Here is a 26976-nt window from a genome sequence, read left to right as displayed (position 1 = left end):
GTTCTCCCTTATAAAAACAACTTATTTCAGCAGATACAAAGAAGAAGCCAATTGGCGGCATTCTGTGGGACCCCAAGGTCCAATGCTTATATTAGATCCCGCGAATGGCAGGTTATGCTCGTTAAGTTCTAGCTGTACCAGCCACAAGTGCCCCAGCTAAACGGCTTTTTAGCACACAGGACTGATAGCGACTGCAAAAAGATCAATGGCTCCAAGCAGAGTGAAAAAATTCACTTTTGTTACATCAGTTGTAACTGAAGTGATGTAACCGCTGATTTAAAATTGTTGGTGTTGTTAAGCCATGGTATCTGATTTGTATACAGGGTTTCTTTTGATGTTGTTATTTGTTTTTTAACTTCCTTTTCCTATGTATTTGGTAAATAGGAGATGTTTGAACTTCAAACTTTGAAAGTTATACACACATTAGCCGAAATCGTTAACAAGAAGAAAATGACTAAACACGGGATTTTATAGGAACAATGCGATGTTAAACATAAACAAAACATAGATTTCCCGGGGTCTAGTGGCTAAAAATGAGAATTCTACTTGGTCTGATCGACGGTGAACATAAAAACTTTCCGCACGGCCCAACAAATTCCTGTTTTGTTATATTGTTCTTGTATGTTTTTGGCCAACCATTTAAAATCCTTACTACAATCAAGTTGAGGTTGAACGTGCTTGGTGAAGTGGAATTTTTTAATAAGAAAAATTTGCGCGCCGTGGCACGCCGCCGGTCAGAAATTGGCGGCGCGCCACCAAAAAATTTCGGCACACCTGGCGGCGCGCCGTCGCCGATACTAAGTAACACATTCGTTGTCGTCATGTCGGCGTGGCGTGGCTTCGGGGACTAGTTGATACGATCACCCCTGGGGGAAAAACAACAAATAAACAAATAAACACGCATCCGTGATCTTTCTTCTGGCAAAGAATACAGAATTCCACATTTTTGCAGATAGAAACTTGAAACCTCTACAGTAAGGTTTTCGGATACGCTGAATCTGATGGTATGATTTTTGTTAATATTCTATAACTTTTAGGGGGTGTTTCCCCCTTTTTTCGAGAATCAGACAAATATTCTCAGGCTCATAGCCTATAATGGGTAATAATGGGTAATAATGAGAAAATAATAGAATTGTCTATAAATTGTAAAATTCTTTACATTTCTTATGAAGAAGGACAATGCAAACCTAAAAGGAACAAAAACAAAACCAGAACAAAATGAAACTTGAAAAAAATCCTAAATATACAATAGAATTACTCCTGGAGCAAAACAAAATTAAAAAAAAATTAAAGAAAAATTCAATTTTGTAATTAAGTTACAGTGTTACTATCGCACAAACCAAAGAGTCAATTAGACTAAACGTAAAAAAAGAAGAAGAAGAAAACCGTTGCGTATACTTTTTTGTACTAACCAAATTCATAAGAGGTCTCATATGAGACCGGCACTAACCAAAGAGTCAATTAAATTAAACGCATAAAAAGAAGAAGAAGAAAACTGTTGCGTATACTTTTTTTTGGACTAACCAAAGTCATAGGGAGTCTCATATGAGACCGGCACTAACCAAAGACTTTATTATATTAAACGCAGAAAAATAAACCAAAGTCATAGGGAGTCTCATATGAGACCAGAACTAACCAAAGAGTCAATTAAATTAAACGCATTCGAAGAAGCAGAAGAAGAAAAATGTTGCGTGTACTTTATTTGGACTAACCAAAGTCATAGGGGGGTCTCATATGAGACCGAAACTAAACAAAGAGTCAATTAAATTAAACGCAGAAAAAGAAGAAGAAGAAGAAAAATGTTGCGTATACTTTTTTTGGACTAACCAAAGTCATAGGAGGTCTCATATGAGACCGGCACTAACCAACGAGTCAATTAAATTAAACGCATAAAAAGAAGAAGAAGAAAACTGTTGCGTATACCTTTTTTGGAGCACTAGATTGTTTGCACATAGTAAAAAAGTGAGAGATCAATGGTGGGACGAATTCTTAATGAGAATGTGAATATTCTGGTATGAAGGTAAGCACTTTTTAATCTATTTATATTTTATCATTTTATTTTGCTTTAATATTACTTTAGTCCCCCAATAAAGAGGCAGTAGATGGCGTTACAGTATTTAAATTTGTAGAATTCTGACTAGATCTTCATTCTTGCACAAAATACTTACTTCCTTTTCAAATATCTGATGACTTAAAAAGAACACATTCTTATTCACTCCTTTGATGCTTGGGTATTCCCGTACAGAAAAATGATTTTTCAACTCTGGATAAACAGCGGGTACAAGTAGTTTGGCGACTTCCGGTCTCATACGATGCTGAAGGGACAGTGAAACATGCTTTGCCCCAAGATTTATAAAACGCTCAAACATTGATACTTCTAGATTGTAGTCTTTTGCCAAATGATATGAGGAAGTAGTAGGTCTTAACTGCTGATGATCCCCTAAAATAGACAAGTGCTGTTTAGAAGTGTAGGACGCAAGGACACCAATAAAATATTCTTCCCCCTAGAAAATCTAGGATTTTTTGAAAATATAGGAACTAGCTTAAATAGCTCACAGTTTAACAGTTCAAACACCTTTTTCGACGCAAAGATTCTTATCGTGGCATAACGTTTTAGAACTGTTAAAGGGCTCGCTACTACTGCACGCAATTGATGGCGAAGAATAAAATCAAAATGTTGCTCCCATAACAGTTGTGTTTTCAAAGTCGACCAAAGATTAGTGTAAAACTACGTTTTCTAGGCGATGTGAATCTAATTACTTCTGTAGGGTTTGGAAAGGCCAGCCTTGTTTATGTTTATGTGGTACGAATGGAAACGGCAGTAATTTCTTCTTTGACTCCCCACGCAAAGATTCTTATTGTGACATAACGTTTTAGATCTATTAAGGGGTTCACTACTACAGCAAACAATTGATGGCGAAGAATAAAACAAAAATGTAGCTCCCATAACAGTTGTGTTTTCAAAGTCGACCAAAGATTAGTGTAAAACTACGTTTTCTAGGCGATGTGAATCTATTTACTTCTGTAGGGTTTCGAAAGGCCAGCCTTGTTTATGTTTATGTGGTACGTTGGAAACGGCAGTAATTTCTTCTTTGACTCCCCACGCAAAGATTCTTATTGTGACATAACGTTTTAGATCTATTAAGGGGTTCGCTACTACAGCACTCAATTGATGGCGAAGAATAAAACAAAAATGTTGCTCCCATAACAGTTGTGTTTTCAAAGTCGACCAAAGATTAGTGTAAAACTACGTTTTCTAGGCGATGTGAATCTAATTACTTCTGTAGGGTTTGGAAAGGCCAGCCTTGTTTATGTTTATGTGGTACGAATGGAAACGGCAGTAATTTCTTCTTTGACTCCCCACGCAAAGATTCTTATTGTGACATAACGTTTTAGATCTATTAAGGGGTTCACTACTACAGCACTCAATTGATGGCGAAGAATAAAACAAAAATGTTGCTCCCATAACAGTTGTGTTTTCAAAGTCGACCAAAGATTAGTGTAAAACTACGTTTTCTAGGCGATGTGAATCTATTTAATTCTGTAGGGTTTGGAAAGGCCAGCCTTGTTTATGTTTATGTGGTACGAATGGAAACGGCAGTAATTTCTTCTTTGACTCCCCACGCAAAGATTCTTATTGTGACATAACGTTTTAGATCTATTAAGGGGTTCGCTACTATAGCACACAATTGATGGCGAAGAATAAAACAAGAATGTTGCTCCCATAACAGTTGTGTTTTCAAAGTCGACCAAAGATTAGTGTAAAACTACGTTTTCTAGGCGATGTGAATCTATTTAATTATGTAGGGTTTGGAAAGGCGAGCCCTATTTATGTTTAAGTGGTACAGCTAGAAACGGCAGTAATTTCTTCTTTGACTTCCCACACAAAGATTCTTATTGTGACATAATGATTTAGAATTGTTAAGGGGTTTGCTACTACAGCACGGCATTGATGGCGTGCTTTAAAATTTCCCCTTAAAATTTTCCGTACTATCCCTTTATATGGGCCTTTCTAAATAGTCAAGTTTGGTTAATGCTAATGAAATAAAATAGGATGACTATATAATAGATCGGAAACAAATTTGGGCTATATATTTGCACATTAGGGGGAGTGGGGGGGGGGGAAGCAGAGCATATATTAAATACGTAACCTAACCTAGGTACCTCCCTCCCAAAAAAACTACAAAAAATAACACTTTAAATATCTTAAAACCACGCTATACGATGTATTTTTCTACAGAGGTGTATTGAATCATCTCGTAAAAACGAGTTTTTCATTGCGTCTCTCCTGTTTGACTGTAGCATCTCTTGTTGGACTTCTTTAGAGAGGTCCATATAAAGGGATTGTACCAAATTTTCTTCCCCCTAGATTTTTGAAAATATGGTTAATGTTATTACAAAATACTGAAAAAAAGAAAGAAAAAACAGCATCTACCCCCTTAGATTCTGAAAAATACTTTTTCTGTATCTTCGTTCAAAAAAAAAAAATCGCTCCCCTCTCTTACATTTTCGTGAATTGACACCTTGTTTAAACGTACTTTTAAAAATGGCTCAGATAGCGTTGCCAAAGTAAAAAAGTTTTTTGTGAAGCCTATAATAACGGTGCGATTGTAAGGGAATTTTAGCTTATCCATGTTCCTGTACCCATCATTCACAATTTTTATAAATATTAAAGAAAAGAAAATCGCATTGGTATATACCAATGCGATTTATTCGCATTGGTATTACGCATATTCAGTACATTTGATCCAGTATTCAAATGCTCACAGTCTTGTTAAAAAATTTGGCCCATCTTTCAAATATATATTTTTTTAATTACAAATGGAAAGATAGTGTGGTTTAAAGAGAAACAATTATTAGAGAAATAAGTAAATATTGAACACGAAAATTTTGGATTTGGAATACAATTTTTTTGTTCAAAATTTTTCAAAAAGTCTCTTTTACACTAATCGAATTTGTTGGCATTATGGAAATCCCTAAAATAAATGAAACATCTTCCGACGAGAACAAATTACTTTAAGAAAATTTGCAGAGAAACTTTCAGGTAATTTAGTTTATCGTAAATATTCAGTCAACCTATCTCAGATAAAAGAAATCAATTCAAAACCATGCTTGAAAAACTTCCCCCTGGGGGGGGGGGTAGAAATTTTCCACGCAAGGGATATTTCTGGTATGATTCTTAAAAACAATTAGAGATTAAAGTCTTTTCCAAATCAAAGTATGCTAAGGAGATTTTTTTAGGCGGAGACTTTTTCAGTGAAAATGGAATTGTCTGTAGGAAATTATCTGAGCTGTGGGGGTAATTTACGCAGGAGGAACTTCCTACAGATAAGATTCCCGTGAGGGGAGACAGTTTTTCATGGAAGGGGAGGTTTCCTGGAAATATTTGAAAAACCCTAAAAAATATAATAGTAAAAACAAATTTTTTCAACTGAAAGTAAGAACAACATTACAACTTAAAACGAACAGAAATCATCATTCCGTATATGAGGGAAGTTGTCTCCCCTCCTCAATACCTCGCTCTTTGCGCTAAAGTTTGACTTTCTTACAAAATTTCTTAAGAACGACTTCTAAAACACAACGACTGTTTAATTAGAATAATAAGCTTTTTTAAAAGTATTAAGGGACATTAGCGTGAAGAGTGAGGTATTGAGAAAGGGGCTACACTGCTCATATACAGAATAGTTTTTGTTCGTTTTAAGTTTCAATATTGATCCTTATTTTCAGTTGAAAAAAATTTCTTTTTTTAATAAATTGCGATGAAAAATGCTTTGTATATACATAGTGTTGTCAAAATTCTGCTTTTTTAGAGTTTCGGTTATTATTAGCTTGTGTCACTCCTTACTAATGTTCGTTACCACGAATTTTAGTAAAAAAAAAATTATTATGATAAGAAATTGTACACGATTTTACAGGAGAGAAAACACCCCCAAAGATTAAACTTATCTTAATGGGAATTACAACATGAAGTTAAGCATCTCTAAGAACTAATCTTACACAAGAGGATTCAGGTTTCTATACGCAAAAACACAAAATCTTTCTTTTTTTCAAAAACATTGTACGGAGTCGCGTTAACTTGCCTTTTTTATTTTTATTTTCAGTGGTGATCGTACCAAACCAATAGTCATAGGATATAGGGAGAGAGCTCTTTCAAATAAAAGTATAAAAATCAAGAGTTCTTCTTTAGTAAGGAAAAACAAATTGCGCTGCAGAGAAGTGTCAATTTCTGCCATTTTGTGACACAGAATCAAATTATTGGCCCAAATAAAATTGAAATGCTACCGAGTAAAAATTCTAAGATAAAAATTGGTTAAGAATTACCGAAAGGCTATGTGCAAAATCTCCCAACTTAATGTTACGCCAGAGAAAAGTGTCTGTCATTACATGGTACAAAAAACAATTCTGGCCTGGTCAGGCCCAAACAGCAATCAAGCATATTTCAGAGACCGTAAATTAGTTTAGAACTATTGAAAAGCTTTTTTCAAAGCATTTCAATGTTAGAAGCCATTTTAACGCATGATGACTCTTCTACCTAAGCGTATGCATAGTCCAAACAACGTGAACGGATAGTATATAGAATGTGGGTTCAGCATAAATAATAATACAGTATTGCATAGTTGCAAACCAACGACTGATTGGGGAAGTGAATAATTACTGGATATTCCTGAAGCAAAAGATGTGTATTATAAGGGCAAAAGCCTCCAAGTTTCCGTGAGTAGGTTTTCAAATCAATACAGAGCAGGATTTAGCCCCAAACATCAATTTATTTAGAGTATTCAACAGGACTAGATATACACGACGTGAAGGGGATAATAGCTTACGTCTTGCTGCAGACACATTCAGTGGAAACTAAAATAAAAGATTTATTTACTACATGGACAAACGTGTTAAGGTTTGGTTTATTTCGGAGGAGCAATATTTGCTCCTCCTTTAAAAGGAGGAGCAAATCTTTTAAAAGGATTCATAATCTATGAATCCTTTAAAGGGATTCATAGATTATTATTTTAACAGACTTTGACCTGTTGTAAATTGTTGAACTTAGGATCTTATGGATATTTTTGTCTGGTCCACTCAGTGGATTTATGGATACTTTGGTCAGGATTCGGAAGTTTTTAGGTTTTTTAAGGGATATTTGGTAAAAGTGACCCCAATTTCTGTAAGTAGCTAATTCCAAAGGATAAAGTTTATTATTAGAAACTTAAGGATGTCACAATTTGTGGAAAGTTGGATGACCCACACATTACACAGATCAATTTTAGGATTCCTGGGACCTTTCCTTTATAATGCAAATCAACAGATTATACAAGGGTCAGATTAAACTGACAATCACATTTAAAAACACGAAAAGAAATCATGTGTAAAAACATTAAAAAAACCTCAAAAATAGCCCCAAATTCCCTTAATTGTGATTGAAACGACTAGTGATCACTGATAACGTCCTATTCCTTGCGTTTTGGATTCATATAATAACAAACTGACAATCACAACTGACACCCGACAAACTGAAAAACAACTGACAAACCACAAAACAACTCACATACTGACAATCGCAAATTAAACAAATCAAATCAAACAGATTATGCAAGGGTCATAGACTTAGGAGAAACTTCAGTGTACTGTTAATTTTGAATTGAGATACATAGCGAATGTATTGGTGCATTATTGAAGGGCTTTTTGAGAGGGGGAGGGGCAGCATAATTTTTCAGTAATAAAATAATATAATATCCACATTTATCACTCCCTATATTTTTCAGATCTGCATACAACTAGTTTGTAAAACTCACTTGAAATTTCCCTATGAGTAGCCTTTGAGCTAGGTTCTTACCTATAAGTATGAAATGCTCGCAATTTGAAGTTAGTGGAACTAAGGCATGAGCTTCCAAAACTTCTGCAGCTTCCTCCATAACAACTAAAAATCAGAAAATGGTTAAATCGGTAACAGTAATTAGATACTTTACAACAACCGAAAGAATGATAAACACGATTTTAAATATTTAAAACTTTACTGAAACCACAAAGAAGATTTTAAATATTTCTTTTTGCTGTTTGTCTTAGCATGTGAAGTTTAACCCATCATTTATAGCGCAAAAAATAAACAAAATAACCAGTTAGCATTTACTCTATTCCTGTAGCTAAATTATTATAAAAATCGCTAATTCTAAATCAGCATATATACTAGCTAGTCTAAGATTCATTTCAGGATTCAAATATTTACTTGGTAAATCAGTAAAGTATACACAAAAAAGTATAAGCATGCATAAAAAAAGGTAAGTGCACGTATAAGCCTTAAATAACGTAAAAATCATAAATAACTACATATAATATATATATATATATATATATATATATATATATATATATATATATATATATATATATATATATATATATATATATATATATATATATATATATATATATATATATATATATATATACGTAAGTATCGCCTACGTATATATGATACCGTGAATGTCCGACATTGGTGAATGTCGGATATTCACCGGTGAATGTCCGAAGTACTTTTTTTCTCCTTAGATTTAGTCAGAGTTGGCAGTATAATTTTTCAGCTTTATGCAAGGTTTGATGATGACAGGTTAGGTTAGATTAGCTTTGGTTAGGCTAGCTTAAGTTTTTAATCCATTTCTGATTTTTATAACCCAATTTAACCTAATCCAACCTAACAAAACATAATCTAACCTAACTTTAATTTTTACCATCATAGCTTAAATAAGACTAAAAAAGCTGACTTGCAAAGCTAATTGAATCCAAGCAGAGAAAAAATTGCTTGAGGATTGTTTAGGGTACCCGGCTGACCGACCGTATTTCAAACAGTAGGCTACACGAAAAATGTGGTTCAATACCGCTCTCTAGGGTTATAATGAAAGAAAGGTTGGGATGGCTAGGGCACGTTTTGCGGATGAAGGATGACAGATTGCCGAAGATTGTCCTTTTCGGCCAACCGTCTAGGGATAAACGGAAATCAGGTCGTCCTCGTTTGGGGTGGGAGGACGTCATAAAGAAAGTTTTAAAGGAAATGGGAACTTCATGGGAAGGTGTAAAAAGGGAGGCTTTGAACAGAATAGGATGGAGGAGGAGCGTGCGTAGCTGTGTCGACCTCAGGCAGCCTGGTGCTGCGGTGACTCGTTAATAGTAGTAGTAGAGAAAAAGAATTTCGGACATTCACCAGATTTCGGGCATTCCCGGTAACATAAACACAAAAAGTTGCTTGTTCTGATTGTCCAAAATAATAGCCACCGAAGATTTGTAGTTCTTTTTTTTTACATGTTTGGTTAAACAACGTTTGATTTTGGAACTCGTCACTTCGACTTCTAAAAAACCATAAAAAGAGAAAAAAAACAAGAAGGGACTGGCAAAAATTCTCCCTGTTGTGTAATTTTGGGATATTAGTCTATATTTTACAGCTTCAGGAAACTTTACTTGAGAAATATATACAGAAAATATTCAGAACACAGAGAAATGCATTTAAATATATGTAAATAAAAAATGACAAAAACAAATATACATTCTTTTTGTTGTAGAATCTGCAGAGGTAAGCCTATTATTAATAACAATATCATTAATATAATAATTTCTATTTTATTATTATATTATAATTATGTTATATTAATTAAATATATATTATATATCATTATGAATTATATTACATAATAATTATATAATAATAGTACAATTATTATATTATCAATAATATTATTATAATAACAATAATATTAATAATATAATAATATTATTATTGATAATATGTATAATAGATATTTACATTAATAAATATTTTGCAGCAATGTCCAAAAGTGTTAAAATAAGTACAGGGAAACTTCTGTGAGCGGTTCAGTTAGACAGTGACATTGAGGTTGATAAAGTGAGATTGATTAAACATGTAGTTAGGACTGATAGAGCTTAAAAGTAAGGAAGAAGAGTAAGATAAATGTTTGATATTTATTAATCTTATTTTTAATGAGTTTTGATCAATTGAAAGGTTAACAATAGTTGAAAATAGCAGATCAACTTGATACAAACCAAGCAAAATTAGCAAAGAAATTGTCAACAAAATCTTATTTGAATAAGATAGATTTTGATATCAACAAAAGACAAATAAACTTTACATAAATAACCTCGAAAAGCGAAACACAAAAATAGTCAACTAAATGAAGGTTTCATTGAGATAATGTACCAGCCAGAGCCTATTGAGAATGTTAAGTCAGACTTTACGTAAAAATATTTCGAGATACTAAAATTCAAGAAAAATATACCAATGTAAAGCACACATACTGGAAAATTACAACTCCCATACAAACACTAGAGCCATCTATTTTTCTATTCACCCAAAGTTGAACCAACTGCTCTGTGACCCTTTCACGAGCACCCTAAACATTGCAAACTTTAAAGCAATTTTTCCAAATTTTGGTTCGCCGAAGCCCAGGGGTACAAGATAAAGCTCCTTGAAAGTGAGAATTCCAGAATTTGGTCGGAGATTCCAGATCGGTAGAAATAGGGATATATGATATCCAAGCCTAGGTAAATTTGGTGTAGGAGAAGAAAACAGTAATGGCTGCAGACTTATGCAATTTTGTAAGTATAACATTCTAGTTATAACCAATATTGTGTTTGGTTATAAAATGGCCCAAAAGTTAACATGGTATTCACGTGACGGTAAGGCTGTAAACCTTACTGATTATGTTATTTTAACCCAAAAACTGGTAGGATCAGTACAAGGTATTTGGGTATATAAGAGTCCTGTTATTGATGTTAAAAGTAAATATCACCATCTAGTAGGGTCTAGGGTCAATTTAAAGCTGAAATTTGTAAAGAGTAACTACCTCCCGGGAAGTTATGATGTTGATAGACTCCAGGATAAAAATTAGAGACAAACTTTCCAGGAACAGTTGAATACTAAACTTCAGAGTTTAAAATTTGACAATATGGAAGATGCAAGGAATAATTTTTGAAAACAAATTTTTGAAGTTGCTGATGGTGTCTTGGGGAAGAAAGTAAGGAGCGCAGCTAGGAATATTAGTGAAAAAGCTTTATGTTCAATAGACAGGAAAAGGGGCCTGTACAACAATTATCTGAGTGATAGATGACATGAAAATAAAAGGAATGTAAAGAAAGTGGATAAAGCATTAAAATATGAACTAAGAAGGTGTGAAGTGCAGGCCATGGATAAAATTGCCGAGGATCTGGAAGATACAGCTAGACGGCATAACAGTAAAATATCATAATGGCATGTTAATAAATTGAGAGGAAATAGTCAATCCCGATTTGTCCCAGTTAAAGATAGGAATGGGGTCACAATTAGTAATAAGAAAAGAATTAAAGAGAGATGGGCAAATATTTTGAGCTTGTGCTAAACCGAAATAGACCTGCAGGAAATTATATATAGGAAAATTAAAAAGTTTGTGATACCTTGGACGTGAAGGAAGATATGTTTTGTGAGGAAGGATTAGCGACAGTATTAAAAGGATTAAAATATTATAATAAGGCTTCAGGGGTTGATACTGTGGTAAATGAGTTTCCTAAATATGGTAGCTCTGAGGCTAGAATAAGTTACTGAACATTATGAATAGGATTTTTGAAAAAAGTACCTATCGATTTTAGGAGAGCCTTAATTAAACCACTGTATAAGAAAGGTGATAATAGTGCATGTGGTAATTATCGAGGCATAAGTCTAGTATCTGTAGGGAGCAAATTACTTAGTAATATTATACTTTTTAGACGGAGAGATGCTGTAGAGAAAGTTAGAAAAGAAAAACAGTGTGGTTTTAGAAAAGGTAGAGGATGTGTCGACCAAATTTTCACTCTTAGGTTAATAATTGAGAAGTGCCTGAGTTGTCAAACACTTTTGGTCCTCAGTTTACAAGGATTATGAGCAAGCGTTCGATTTTGTTGATAAAAGAGGTTTAGCAAAGGTTTTATCCTTGTATAGTATACCAGGCAAATACATCAAAGTGATTAGTGCTATGCATGAGAATAACACTGCTGCGCTTAAGGTAGGAAACGAGGTAAGCATCTGGTTTCATATTAAATCATGAGTTAAGCTGGATTGTGTTTTAACCCCCTTTATATGGATCATTTTGATGTACTTTGTCTTAAGGAGCAGAGGAAATGCAATGGAAGACCACTGAATCAAATGGGGAGGAAAAAATCTCTGGGACTTCTATTATGCTGATAATTTAAGCATCCTAAATAAAAGTGTGAGCAAAACCAATGAAGTTTTGCAGGTTTTGCGAGTTCAAGGAGCTAGGATAGGTTTAAAAATTAATGTTAAGAAGACTAAGTCACTAAGGTTAGGAATAAGTGAAGATGAAAAGTTGACGCTGGGTAAGGAAAAGATTGATCAGGTGGACAGCTTTATTATTGGTAAAGACGGTGAGAGCAGTGAAGATGTATGCGTGTATCATGGGCAGCGCAATCGCGCTGCCTAACTAAAGAACGATGTTGGCACAAAGAAATTATTATTATTTTTTTTTTTTTGGGGGGGGGGGGGGGGTAGACCAGGGCACTTCGTATCAAAGGAGTTGTTGTAGAAACTTCGAAAAGGCCACGTTCGATTGGAAATTGGAGTGGCTAGTGCCCTTTTTAATAGTCGAAAGTGATTGGAAGGCAACTAACACCCCTTCCATGCCCACCATTTCCCCAAACACATCCAATCAAATTTTAAGATAGCCTTTTTGTTCAGCGTAGTTGATTTCCAGATAGAAATTATGTTTTTCAGGAGGACACTCCCCCACAGCCCTCAGGGTAAGAGTTGTAAGTAATGCCCTGGGGCTATATAAGATTTTGATAGAAAGCTTTGTCGTAGAAACTCCAAAAAAGGCTCATTCGATTGCAAATTCAAAAGGCTTTTATAGTAGAAAATGATTGGAGGGCAACTAACCCCCCTCTCACGCCCACCTTTTCCCCAAACACATCCAATCAAAATTTTGAGATAGCCATTTTGTTAAACGTAGTTGAAAGTTCTGAAAATTAGGTCTTTGAGGATGACCCCCCATAGCCCTCAGGGCAAGGGTTGTACGTAATGCCCTGGGGGCATTTAAGGTTTTTATAGAAAACTTTTTGTAGAAACTTCAAAAGGGGCTCAGTCCATTGGAAATTGAAATAGCTAGTGGCGTTTTTAATAGTCGAAAGTAATTTGAGGGCAACTAACCCCCCTCTCACGCCCACCATTTCCCCAAACACATCCAATCAAAATTTTGAGTTAGCCATTTTGTTTAACGCAGTTGAGAGTTCTGAAAATTAGGTCTTTGAGGATGACCCCCCTCCCCATAGCCCTCAGGGCAAGGGTTGATGACAACCTCCCAGAGCCCTCAAGGCGAGGTTTGTAAGTTATGGCCTGGGGACACATGAGGTTTTTATAGAAAGCATTGTCGTAAAACTTCAAAAGGGGCTCATTCGATTGTAAATTGAAAGGGCTAGTGCCCTTTTTCAATAGTTGAAAGTAATTGGAGGGCAACTAACCACCCTCTCACTCGCTATTTCCACAAACACATGCAATCAAAATTTTGAGATATTTATTTTGTTCAACGTAGTTTAAATTTCTGGAAATTAGGTCTTTTAGGATGACAGCACCCTCAGAGCCCTCAGGGCAAGGGTTGTAAATTATACACTAGGGGCATATAAGGCTTCTATAGAAATTGTTGTCGTAGAAAATTCAAAAAGGGCTGATTTGATTGGAAATTGAAAGAGCTAGTGCCCTTTTTAATAGTCGAAAATGAATGGAGAGCAACTCACCTCCCTCTCACGCCCACCATTTCCCCAAACACATTCAATTAAACTTTTGAGATAGCCATTTTGTTCAACGTAGTTGAAAGTTCTGGAAATTATGATTTTGAGGATGACAAACCCCCCAAACCCCTCAGGGCAAGGGTTGTAAATTATGCCCTGGGGGCATATAAGGTTTTTATAGAAAGCATTGTCGTAGAAACTTCAAAAGGGCTCATTTGATTGGAAACTGAAAGGGCTAGTGTCCTTTTTAATAATCTAAAGTGATTGGAGGGCAGCTAGCTCCCCTCTCAAGCTCACCATTTCCCCAAACACATCCAACCATAATTTTAAGATAGCCATTTTGTTCAACATAGATGAAAGTTCTGGAAATTAGCTCTTTGAGGATGACACTCCCCCCAGAGCCCTCAGGGCTAAGGTTATAAACTATACCCTGGGGAATTGGAAATTGAAAGGGCTAGTGCCCCATTTAATAGGCTAGTCAAAACTGATTGAAGGACAAATAACCTCCCTCTCTCGCCCACCATTTTCCCAAACACATCCAATCAAAATTATGAGATAGCCATTTTTTTCAACCGAGTTGAAAGTTCCAGATATTATGTCTTTGAGGGTGATCAGCCCCCCCCACTCCTCAGAGCAAGGGTTGTAAGTTATAACCTGGGGGCATATAAGGTTCATATAGAGCGTTGTAATTGAAACTTCAAAGGGCTAGTGCCCTTTTTAACAGTCAAAAGTTATTGGAGGAAAACTAACACCCCTCCCACGACCACCATTTCCCCATCCAAACATCCAATAAAAATTTTTAAATAGCCATTTTGTTCAACGTAGTTGAAAAGTCCGGAAATAAGGTCTTTGTGGATGACACTCCTACTACAGCCCTCAGAGCAAGGGTTATAAGTTATGCCCTGGGGGCATATAAGGTTTTCTAGAAAGTGTTGTCGTGGAAACTTCAAAAGGGACGCATTCGATTGGAAATTTAAAGCTCTAGTGCCCTATTTAATATTCGAAAGTGATTGAAGGGCAACTAAGGTTTCTCTGAAGCTTACCGTTTCCCCAAACGCATCCAATAAAAATTTGAAATAAACATTTTGTTCAACGTAGTTGAGAGTTCTGGAAATTAGGTCTTTGCCAGCGTTGTCGTAGAAACTTCAAAAAAGACTCATTCAATTGGAAATAGATAGGGCTAGTGTCTACCCCCTCGAACGCCTATCATTTACCCAAACATTTCCGATCAACATTTTGATATGGCCATTTTGTTCAACGTAGTTGAAAAGTCGGGAAATTGTGGCTTTAAGGATGAAAACCCTTCCCCCCATAGCCCTCATTACAAGGGTCGTAAGTTATTCCCTTGGGGCATATAACGTTTTTATAGAAAGTTTTGTCGTAAAAACTTCAAAAAGGGTTCATTCGATTGGAAATTGAGAGGACTAGTGCCTTTTTTATTAGTCGAAAGTAATCAGAGGGCAAATGTCTCCCTCCACGCCTATCATTTCCCCAAACACTTCTAATAAAAATTTTGATATAGCCATTTTGTTAAGCCTATCAGAAAGGTCTAAAACTTATGTCTTTGAGGATAAAAATCCCCCCAGCCCTCAGGGCAAGGATTGTAAGTTCTGCCCTGGGGACATATATGTTTTTTTTTATAGAAAGTGTGGTCATATAAACTTCATAGGGGGGTCATTGGATTGGTATTCAGACGCTCTAGTGCTCTTTTTAAGACTCAAAGTGATCAGAGGGCAGCTACCCTCTCACCCCTACAACCACGTCATATTGTCCCAAAATGTGTCAAACAGAAATTTTGAGATAACCATTCTATTAAAAATAGTCTAAGTATCATATAACAAGGCTTTTGGGGTTGAAAAAAATCCCAGAGATTAGGGGCAAGGGTTGTAATTTATGCCCAGGGGGTATTAACGGTTTCTATGGAAAGGATGGTTGTTTAACTTTAGAAGGGGCTCAGTCTTTCTCCCTGAAAAAGACTATGTCAATATAAAACGAACAGAAATTAATCAAAAATTTTTTTTGCACAAAATAAGTTTTGCAAAAAAAAATAAAGAACTCTATTAAACCAAAAATGAACAAAAATAGAATCAAATAATCTACCAAACATGCAACCATCACAAATCCGTATCAATAAATACATGAAACAAAAAACAAACAGAGATTAAAATAAGTAAGACTCATAATAAGCAGAAATTAATCTGACTAGGGTTCTAAGCCCTAGGCTTTCTAAAAGCCAGTAAATAATTTGTAGTTTGTTGAAAAAAAAATTCTTTTAAATGTTTTCACTTGTGATTTTAAGAAATCAAAAATTACTTTGGATTTTAAGGAATAAATATCAGCATATGTATATTAAACTGACAATGCACATTTTTTTCAGTAAATTCATCTGATTTTTTTTAGTAAAGTACAAATTATATTCTGACTCATATTCTCTGAAACCCTACAGCTCACACCCGTAATGCATAACTGGGAGGAGTTTAGTCCTAAATAAATATCTATTGCTAAGTATGCATTGCTATTGCTAAATCCCTAATCTTTCCAACCTCACTTTTTAAAATTAAATTAATACACATACTTCCCTTTTGAACTCTATGCTTGACCTCCTGTGAATACTTACCATTCCAAAAATTTTAACCCCTAAAAACATGAATTCTTTTTTAATCTGTATAAAATTACCTTTAAATCTAAATTCATCATCTTTCCTTAATTTTCCACCTTTCCTAGAAATTACTATTACCGTTTTTTTCCTATTTAATTCTACTACTCCTTTCATAGTGTGTCTTGAGAGTTCATACTGCAAACACCTTTTTTGGATATAATCTCATTCATACAGAAAACTGTTAATACGTTAAGACATTTGTGATTCCCTATGGTCTTTTATTGAATTAATTTTTAATAATTGGGCTTGGACTTGAAAATAGTTCGGCTCAAACTTGGATTATATTATTTGACCTACATATTACATTGACCTACTTGATTGGAATACTCGACTGTCCCTGGCATTGATAATTAGATTGCGCAATGACCGATCAAAATAGGAAGATTATTTTAAATCCGTTGCTGAACTTTGTCACCAGATCTATGCTTGATGGTGCGAAAATTGATCTGATTGTCCGAAAAGCTATGAGTTTTTTTGATCGTGGTATTATCAGTGCTAAAGAGTTTCTGTATAAGAAGCTGAATATTCAGAGCCGATGTGTGAAACATGCTAAGGATGAAGATTTGTAAACAGTTAAATCAGGCGTCAAAGGATAATCTGCCTGTTCCCACTTTTGTTATATTCTTGCTTTCTGAAACCCCAACAATAGGAGAGGCAGTCTCGGCTACTTTAGTCTCAAAACTTGATGAACCTTCTCGGAAAATTGACGGCTTTTTAGAGAATGCAACGCATACAGGCCCTGTTTGGCCAGCTAGAATTGATACCAACGTAACAATTAACTCTACCCCAGCTCCTACGTTTGCCGTTGTACTAAAAAACTGTCCTGCAAACCTGACCTCACCTATTGCTCGTAAGGAATTTGTCGATAAACTTTGCCCTGAGACCTCGGGTGAAATAACTGAACTTAAAAAATCGGCTTCGGAATGAAAACTTGTTGTTAAATCAAAGCGTGCAGCAAACAAAATTACTGAGAATGCTTAAAACAGTGCCTCAGGTGTCTCGGTGAGTGTGAAACCCTCACTGTTTATAGGGATCCTGAAAGGCGTACCGATCGAATACGATGAGAATCAAGTTAAATCTCTTGTACAAAACTGCGTGAAAGTTTCACAGTGCAGAAAGTCCCGGGTGTTTACAGTCTACTTTGAGTCGAAACAAAACCTGGATCAGTTCTTGAAAGTGTCTGTAAAAGTTTGCTACGAAAAGCTTTCTGCACAAGCATTTGTATACCTCCCAAAGCGCTGTTTCTCGTGTCATAAGACTGGGCATCTAGCCTCGCAGTGCTCCAATTGGGCCCTCTGCTCTCGCTGTGGATCATGAGATCCCACCTCTAACAGTGCCTCTCCATGTTTGTAAAATATGTTCTGTCTAGAATGTAAAGTTGCCGGCCATACTTGTTACAGTATAAAGTATCCTAATAACAACAGTAAACTAGCAAAGCCCACGGTATGATATGGATGTGTCTACTTCTGCGCAAGCTGTACTTTCGTGGAATATTAATGGTGGACTTTTAGTTAAAACTCCTGTGATAAAAAGTTTGCTTTCGAATTGTGACGTATTGTGCTTGCAAGAACATTTTTTGACGTTAGGCCTTCTGAAAATTGACAATAATTTTACTAGCTATTCGGTGCCCACTAAACGATCCGCTTCCAGTGGCCACCCCTCGGGTGGCATTGCGATGCTTGTTAGGACCTCGTGTCGGTCGAGTATTTTTGATTCATGCGATTTTTTTCTTGCTGTCTGTGTAGAAGAGTATGTTATTGTAAACTTCTAGCTCCCGAATGATTACCGCAATGACCGATCGGAATTCTTATTTACTTCTGCGTGTGAGAAAATAGGGTCTTGCTTTTCAAAGATTCGCCTGTTAGGTAAGTGTTGCATTATTATAGGAGATTTTAACTATAATGTAACTGACGCCTCGTTATTGCGTACTTCTATTTTGTCTGGTATTTTTGACGATTGGCTTAGGATATTGCCGAAAGATCTCGATTACACTTACACACACCATTCAAGTCACGTAAAAAAGCCGCTATAACTCTTAAACGTAAACGTCGGGATGTCACGAAGCATTGGTCCAGTAATCCGAGCCTAGTTGAAGCTCGGAGAAAATCCGAATTTTGGTACCATTTGTGGCTCCAATTTGACCGTCCTCGCTCTGGCTGGGTTTCTGACATTGGTCTTTCTACCAAAAGAAAGTTTGCAAGAGAACTATCTATCCACATGAACCATATAGTTGAAGAGACGTCCAAGCAAGCGTCTCTGTCCCAACCTTACTTCTGGAGAAGTGCATCAAGAGATCCTCCTAGCGCCCGCCTATCTGCTCAAGTTATTCTTGGTTTCGAATGGAATTCATACTTCTCTGCCAAATTCTCCCCACCAGATGCCACCCTACAGTCCGATTATGAAGATAAACTTGATAAATTTCTGTCTAGTTGTCTAACTGACAATTTTGTTGCTTCGGTTGATTCTGTACTGCGAATAATTCAACGCCTAAAGCGTAAGAAATCTTCTGGCATCGATAAAATGATCACGCTCTTCATATTTTGTATAGAAGCGAGCTGATGGTAAACCATATTGCTCTTTTGATGCAGATGATTGTAACCCAAGGAGATTTGCCTTCTTCTTTTTCAATCAGAGATCTCACTCCAATTCCAAAGAAAGAGTAAACTCGATACCCAGTGCTCGTCCTTCCGCCCTATAACAGTGGCTACTACCTTCTGTAAGCTTTCAAAATTCTATTTATTGACCATCTGAACGCGAAATGCTATGTACCACCTTACCAATTTGGATTACACTCACGTCTCGGTTGTGCCCACGCTCTGTCGGTTGTCCCGAACGCACTGATCGATGCTGATGCATCAGGTGAAACTCTCGTGTTGGCTGGTGTAATGTTCATAAGCGTTTGACTCTCTCATTCACGCTGCCATGCTACTCCATGCAGCAAAACGTGGAGTGAGCCCTTCGCGTTCGACTCTCATTCACGCCGCTATGTTAGTTTATGCAGCAAAACGTGGAGTGAGCCCTTCATATATCAGAGCCCTTCGAGACATGTATTATCGTCTTAAAGTTCGCCTAATACTTCACCCATTAGCTAAAGTTGATGGCTCTCAAGTCTACCCACCAGCCCCTAATATTTTTGTCAATGTCGAAAAATGTACCCGTCAAGGTGCTGTTTCTTCCCTTTCACTCTTCAATAATGGAGTTGTTGATGCACAGTCAGACGTTCCCACATCTTTTATCTTTGCCGGTCTTGATTTATCTCTTGTATGTTATGCAGACGACATTCTGAATTTGAGCCACACTATCCAGCGCATTAGCGAGATTTTGGCAACGCTACAATCTGAGTATGCAAAATTAGGTCGTCAGTTCAATGCTGAAAAGTCCGAACTTGTATTCTTCAACTGGAAGCAAGCGTCGCCTAGGGATATTCCTCTCGGAAATAATAGGATTAAACCAGTAGATCATATCACCTACCTTGGTCTTCCCATTGGTTCGTCAATAATGCACACGCGAAAACTATTAATTGCTCACATTAAATTTAGAGTTTGTTTATCATACGCTTCTTGAGCAGATATTAAGTAGCACTTCACCTTTTGTTTTCATTCCAAACTTTTAATTCCGTCACTGTATCACGTTATCTGTACAAATCACCATCTTTGAAAATGCTCACATAAACTGAAGTCAAAAGTTCTTTCAGTTTTCTTCCGGTTCGCAAAATATCTTTTGCGTTTTCCCTCTTGGACGCGTAATTCTTATCTAATTAGAGAATTCAGCATTGCTGACCCCATTGTAGCTATGGGAAAGCAAATTCATGCTTATAATTCCCGTATAACGAAGTTGAACCATCCTTCGTCATCGGTATTTGCCCTGTGTTTAAGGTGCATTTGTTGTGTTTTTTTAAGTTTTTGTTTTCGTACTTAACGTAATTGCTACAATTTTAAACTGATCAATTATTTAGTCTCTTTTCACGCGAGTACAATATCAGTGACGCTGGTTATTCTCAATTTTGGTGTCAATTCTTCTCTGATAATATATTGCGTATATTACTAATAATCTATTTAATTATTAATTATAAGTTCTTTTAAGCATTTTGGAAAAGGATCCGTGATTGAATAATTTCCTTTTTCTGATATCTATGTATATTGGAGTAAATGAATCATTTGTTGAGAGTGATATGATTTCAAGACCAGCGGCCATAAGTGTCGTTTTCTTCACTGATAATTATTTGGTTTAATTTTTTTTTTCACCAATTGCGGCTTGATGCAATGATTTTCATATTGCTTATGTTTGTTCAGTTTTTCTTTCTTGTTTTTGTAATTTGTTCTAAGAGCTGATTTAGATCTTAGCTCCTGCGTTCGTCACTAAAAACCGCATGTATAACTCCTAAGTTTGGTTGTATTTCTTCTTCTATTTTTTTCGTTTATTGATCCGTCTTTTCCTTTTTTGTATGATGGGTTTTTCAATAAAGAATAATAATAATAATAATAGTAATAATAGCATTTTTCCATTATGTTTAATAATGTTTGCATGTCTTTTGCCGATTATGTTATGATATTAAAAGTAGAATAGCCAAAGATCAGGGTGTTTTTTCACAGTTAAAAAAAGTTTGGAAGAATAGGAAGTTAAGTCTACAAACAAGATTAGATTATTGGTAGAAACAGTAATGACAGTGGTCAGATATGGCTCAGAAGCATGGGCACTCCGAAAAGCGGATGAAGATTTACTAGATGTTTTCCAGAGAAACTACCCACACATTGTTCTGGGCACCCAGCTGACTGACCGTATTTCAAACACTAGGCTGTACGAAAAATGTGGCTGAATCCCGATTTCTAGGGCTATAATGAGAGAATGAACCTTTCATCCACGTTTTGCGGATGAAGGATGACAGATTACCGAAGATTGTTCTTTTTGGTCAACCATCTAGGGCTAAACAGAAAGCAGGTCGTCCGCGGCTGGGGTGGGAGGATATCATAAAGAAAGATTTCAAGGAAATGGGAACTTCCTGTGAGGGTGTTAAGAGGGAAGCTTTGAACAGATTGAGATGGAAGAGGAGCGTGCGTAGCTATTTTGGCCTCCGGTGGCTTGGTGCTACGGTGAGTTGTTAGTAGTAGTAGTACATACACCTACACCGGGCAAAGAACAGGCTATTGAATGGAAATCACGGTTCAAATTATAAATAACAACCAGGTAACTAAACTAAGACGATATATATTTATATTTAATATGTATTTAATTAATATATTATAATAATAATAATAATAATCCTTAAGATAACAATAAATAATACAAATTATCATATTAATAATATTATTTATTAATAATAGGCTTACCTAGTAATCTGTCGCCTCAGTGGAAAAAAATTGTCTTTCTCATTGATCTAAACACATACTATTAATATAGCCCTTACTTCAGTGTTATTATGAATAACTGAATTTTGTTCAATTATTATTCTTTGAATGTACAAAAAAAAAAAAAAAACGGCTGTTATTAAAATGCACCCGTTTTTCCACAAGGGGTTATTAGTGCAAAAAAAATCGAAAGAAATACAAATACATCAAAGTCTTTATAAACACCGCTTTAGATTTTCACTAGGAAGCACTTAAAAAAAATTCATGCACAATATACCAAAAAGCAAAGTCTGCCAAAAAAAGCACATATTGGAGATTTTGAAAATTTACAACTCCTAAATGAACACAGTCACCACTTAATTTAATTTTTTTAAAGTATATTCTTCAGTGGGACTTTTGTCACTACCCCCCCCCCCCCCGCCGAAAATTACAAAGAGTGCCGTTAAAAAAAATGAAAAAAAATGAAAGTTCTGAGGATAGACAGGTCCAACCCATCGATAAGAATGATAGAGAATTGGTGGCGTGTCAGTAACAGACACTTCAGCTTATCTATATAAGAAAACTTACCAATCTTTGAAGCTAGATGCTTAATCAGTTTGATGTGTTTGGCGCAGCCAGAAGTAGTGGCAGCAACAATGTCTGAACTTGCACAGTACAAGGCATCCTCTTCAACCAAGCTGTCTTCAATCTCCTCTCGAAGTTTTTTGTATTTGCTTTCAACAACTTCCCTCAAACCAACAAGTGCATCCAATATGTCTTGCCGCCATTTGGCATATAACATCCACCTTTCATGATATGGTAAAGACACTATATTTTTAGATTTCATGACGAATTCTAGCTTCTCAGCTGGTATTGGTGTAACTATTTCCAAAATTCTTAGGATAACTTTTCGAGTCTCTGTATATCTGAAAAAACTAAAACATTTCAGAAAAACACAAAACTTTACTTTTTTATCAGTCTTTCAAGTTTTTCAAAAACGTATTTTTTTAATGAGATATAAATAATTTTTTAATGATTTTTTCAATGAGATGTTTGGTGCTTCCAAATTTCTTCTATTAACTTTTGCATTCCCTACGTTTATTGGTAAGGAGCTGGGTGGACATCAAAAAGTGATTGGATGATTTTGTGACTTTTGAGTTATCTGAACATGAAATTTTATATTTCTGTGACTTTTGCGCTATTTGTTCATCTGCGCATTTTAAATCTTTGTCACACCTTGACAAGGTCAGTCCAACTAGAACATTAGTTTGCGCTGTGGCCCCATTTTCACGCAACAGCTTCTACAATTTAAAATATTTAGAACAATATTTTAATTTTAATGGGGAAGTATGAGAAAAGCGTGGATTTGCAAAAAGATAAAAAATACTACTTTTGTATATCCTAATAAATTTGTTTTTTCTCTGATGACATGAATCAATTGCTAAAGCTGTGTTTATAAGGGATGAAAAAAAAGACGTAATGGGTATTCATTTGTACGGCGGAATTAAACAAAAATACAGTCAGTTCAAGTCTGTGATCGTTACAGTGTCAGTAGCGAGTCCATCAGTTCACTTATTAGAGCCTATGGAGAAGGGAGGGAGCGAGCCCTTTGCAGTCGCTTTTCTTACAGTATGCGTTCCATATATTTCAAAAAGCATCGATTAAAAGATATTCGAATATAAAATCAAAATCCGTATGTTTAGGATTGTAGGAATAAAATCAAGTAAATTATAGTTTTATTTTTCCACCTTGAGTTTTTTCAACCAAAGAGCAGAATATACCTTAGCAGTTAGAAAATGTAATCAAAAGAAATTCATGTTAAAATCCGTTTAATATTTGGTAGTTTTTACTCGTTCAAACCTGAATTTTATTATATCATTACTTTTAACACATTCTTTTTTCTTACTGTAAATTTCGTAAATTTCCAAAAAAAAATATCTATTAAAAAGTATTGGAGTAAATATTGAAAACTGAAAATTAAGGATAATTTTGATACAATTTGGGATATTGTAGCTTTATTCTTCTATCTGGAGCGTTTTAAACAAGAAGAAATTATACTGCAGAAGTTAGGCAATTTGATGCGTGGAAATTTAGGTCAAAGTACTTATAATATTTTAGTAGTTATTGCTCATTTTGAACAATATTTTTTCTATATCCCTATTTTCACACATTTCTTTTGCTTACCGTAAGCGTTTTTTTCTTATTTGACTTAAGCGTTTCATTATTTTTTTACTGACACTTACAGTTTCTCGCACGAGGGATGTTGAATTCGTGCTTGATTAACCCACTTTAATTCTTTTACGTAATTACATTTTGACTTTGTCCTTGTATTTTGAAGACAAGGTAATTTTAATGGGTTTTATAAATAAATCTTTATTTTATTGAATATTGTATTTAGGTGGAATAAGCAAGGGGCTGAAGTCCATAAGATGTTCGTAAAATAACAAGATGATTAAAAATTTGTGGTTATATCCTGCTTTCTAGGGCTAGAGTGAAAGAAAATTTGAGATGGCTAAGACATGGTTTTGCAGATGAAGGATGACATGTTGCCGAAAATCGTCCTTTTTGACCAACCATCTAGGGCCCAATGAAAAGCAAATTGCCCCTTAGTAGAGTAGGAAGAGGCCATAATGAAGGATTCAAAGGGATTTTGACCTTCTTAGGATGGAGTAGAGTGAAGCTTTGAATAGATTGGGGAGGGAGAGGAACGTGTGCATCCGGTGGCCTCTGGCCTCTGGTGGCTTGATGCTGCCGTGAGTTGTTAGTAGCAATGACAGTAGTTCAGGAATGATTCAACATAGTGAGTGACGGAAGGCATCTTTACAGGATATTTTTTTTGTGTTGATCTAAGAAAACATTTATATTCTTTGCTTATTTAGAATGTTTATTAAGAAAATATTTATATTCTTTGCTTATTTAGAAAGTTTATTAAGAAAATATTTATGTTCTTGACTTATTGTTTTCATATATTCGTAATGACATCTAATTTAACTTTCGAACGTGTAACAACTAAATAAACCTAAAACATAACAAGTTAGAGAAAAATAACTTAATTCCTGTTTTGACCTAATTTACCTAGGGCTTTCAACCACTTTACAATTTTCCTCCAATGGAGCGTCTACCAGTACTCTAAAGGGCCATAGAATCAGGTACCAGAGTTTCAACTTAGGTTTGATTCAGCATTTTATGTTCTTCCTCACTATGCCATAAAATCGTTCACATTAGAATAGCATAAGACTTTAGGGTACTGTTGTTTAATCTGACGGAACAAATTTTGTCGCTAAGTTAGTGGTAAGCTATGCCACACGAATGCCACGTTACGTTAGTTTATGTTACGTACTGGATCAGCCAAGAGTCAAGAGAAACAACAAAATACAATTCCTAGATCACCAAATAATAAATCAAATTAATCTAGGTTTGAAATACTGAGGACAGGGGTTTGAGTCCTGCTGTCGCTGGTTACTTAGTTTGAAACGGGGTCAATGGTGTCACTCTGTAAGCTCAACCCGAAGTACCTGGAGAAATCTGGGGGAAAACACGGGAAGCGTCGGATGATTTGCCCCCAACCGCGCATTGTACTCCCGGCCAAAGGCAGTAAATCAGAAGATCGGTACCTGCGCAACGCAGACCATAAAGCTAGGTGCCCAGAGAAAGCGAATTCGCTGACGCTAGGCGAATTCGTCATCGCCAGGCGAATATTTTCAGCTTCGCACGTCCAAAATTCGCCATTGGTCCATTACCAGTCCAAGACCATTGGTCAGTATGCGAAACTTTTTTTTTTAATTTTAAATAGCAAAATTGCAAAACAAATTAGTAAACTTTTTCTAGAAATCATTTCACGATTGACCAGAGCTTAAATCTCCAATTCACATTGAAAATTCTTTAATAGTCTGCTAACGACGATAAAATGCCTTTATCAAACAGTTCGTGGTAACGAACTGTAAGTAAGGAGCGACCCGGCTCAATAGTAACTGAAAATCTAAAATAAGGGAATTTGATACCCATAGATACATCAAAAGAATCATATTTCAATACTGATTTCAAATATATAAGTTTCATTAAGTTTATTCCTGCCCATCAAAAGTTAACCGCCTGAGAAAATTTAGCTGATTTTCAAAAAAATGGGGAAAGACCCTCTAAAAGTTATAGAACCTCCTATCTGCGAAAATTTGGAATTTTGTATTTTTTGCCAGAAGAAAGATCACAGATGATGTTTATTTGTCTTTTTTTCCAGGGGTGATCGTATCGACCCAGTGGTCCTAAAATACCGTGGGAGGGCTCATTCAAACGGAATTTAAAAGTTCTAGTGCCATTTATAAGTGACCGAAAAATGGAGGGCAACTAGGCCCTCTCCCACGCTCATTTTTTTCCCAAAGTCACCCCATCTAAACTTTACCCAATGTTTACATATAGTATTGGTTATTGGGAAGTATACAGACGTTTTCAAGGGGGATTTTCTTCTGGTAGTGGGGGGGGGGGGTCGGGAGCTATGTGGTAAGATCTTTCCATCGAGTAAGTTTCCATGGGGGAAGGAAAACTGCTATGAAGGGGCGCTGGATTTTCCAGCATTATTTAAAAAAAAAACGATCAGAAATTAAATAAAAAAATAAACAAGTTTTTCAACTGAAATTAAGGAGCCACATCAAAACTTAAAACGAACAGAAATTATTAAGTATATAATTGGGTTCGCCCCCTAGTCAATACCTCGCTCTTTAAGCTAACTATTTTTAAGTAGTTTTATAAGAACTATTTATTCTAATTAACGGCCTTTGTGATTAAGGGGTCATTTTAAAGAATTGGAACAAAATTCGAACTTTAGCGTACAAAGCGATGTATTGACTAGGGGGCAAACCCCCTAATATACGTATTAAAAATATATGGATATTGAATTTCGTTACGTAAGTCAATTTGTAAGTTACGTATATTTATTACTAATAAAAACGTTCGTAAATAAAATTAGACAACTTTCGAGAAAGTCATTTAAGCAAATAAAAGTAAAATTAATATCCAATTTTTTTTTTTTAATTATTCATGCACGGTGAGCCAAAATCAAAACCTCCATTAATTGAAAAACGTTCAAAATTTAAATAAAAAAAAAAGTTATTTTAACTGAAAGTAAGGAGCAACATTAAAACTTAAAATGAACAGAAATTATTCCATATATGAAAGGGGCTGTCCCCTCCTCAATGCCTCGCTCTTTACGCTAAATTTTTTTATTGTTTTAAAAAATAGAGTTGTGAGAAAGAG

General features: G+C 35.5%; 1 protein-coding gene across 1 annotated transcript in view; it reads right to left on the bottom strand.

Moving 5' to 3' along the window:
* LOC148948966 (NFX1-type zinc finger-containing protein 1-like) overlaps nucleotides 1–26976 on the bottom strand; it is a 147372-nt gene that overhangs the window by 53658 nt on the left and 66738 nt on the right. The window contains exons 10-12 of the mRNA XM_089095073.1: nucleotides 22318–22655; nucleotides 7826–7909; nucleotides 2169–2440 (exon numbers count right to left, since the gene is read on the bottom strand). Of these exons, the coding sequence (XP_088951199.1) occupies nucleotides 2169–2440; nucleotides 7826–7909; nucleotides 22318–22655 (694 nt within the window). The remainder of the gene's footprint in view (nucleotides 1–2168; nucleotides 2441–7825; nucleotides 7910–22317; nucleotides 22656–26976) is intronic.

This window comes from Artemia sp. Qi Xiang Cuo, chromosome 9 (assembly GCF_049724085.1).
Source record: "Artemia sp. Qi Xiang Cuo chromosome 9, ASM4972408v1, whole genome shotgun sequence".
NCBI lineage: Eukaryota > Metazoa > Arthropoda > Branchiopoda > Anostraca > Artemiidae > Artemia > Artemia sp. Qi Xiang Cuo.
This window is presented reverse-complemented; position numbering and strand designations above follow the sequence as displayed.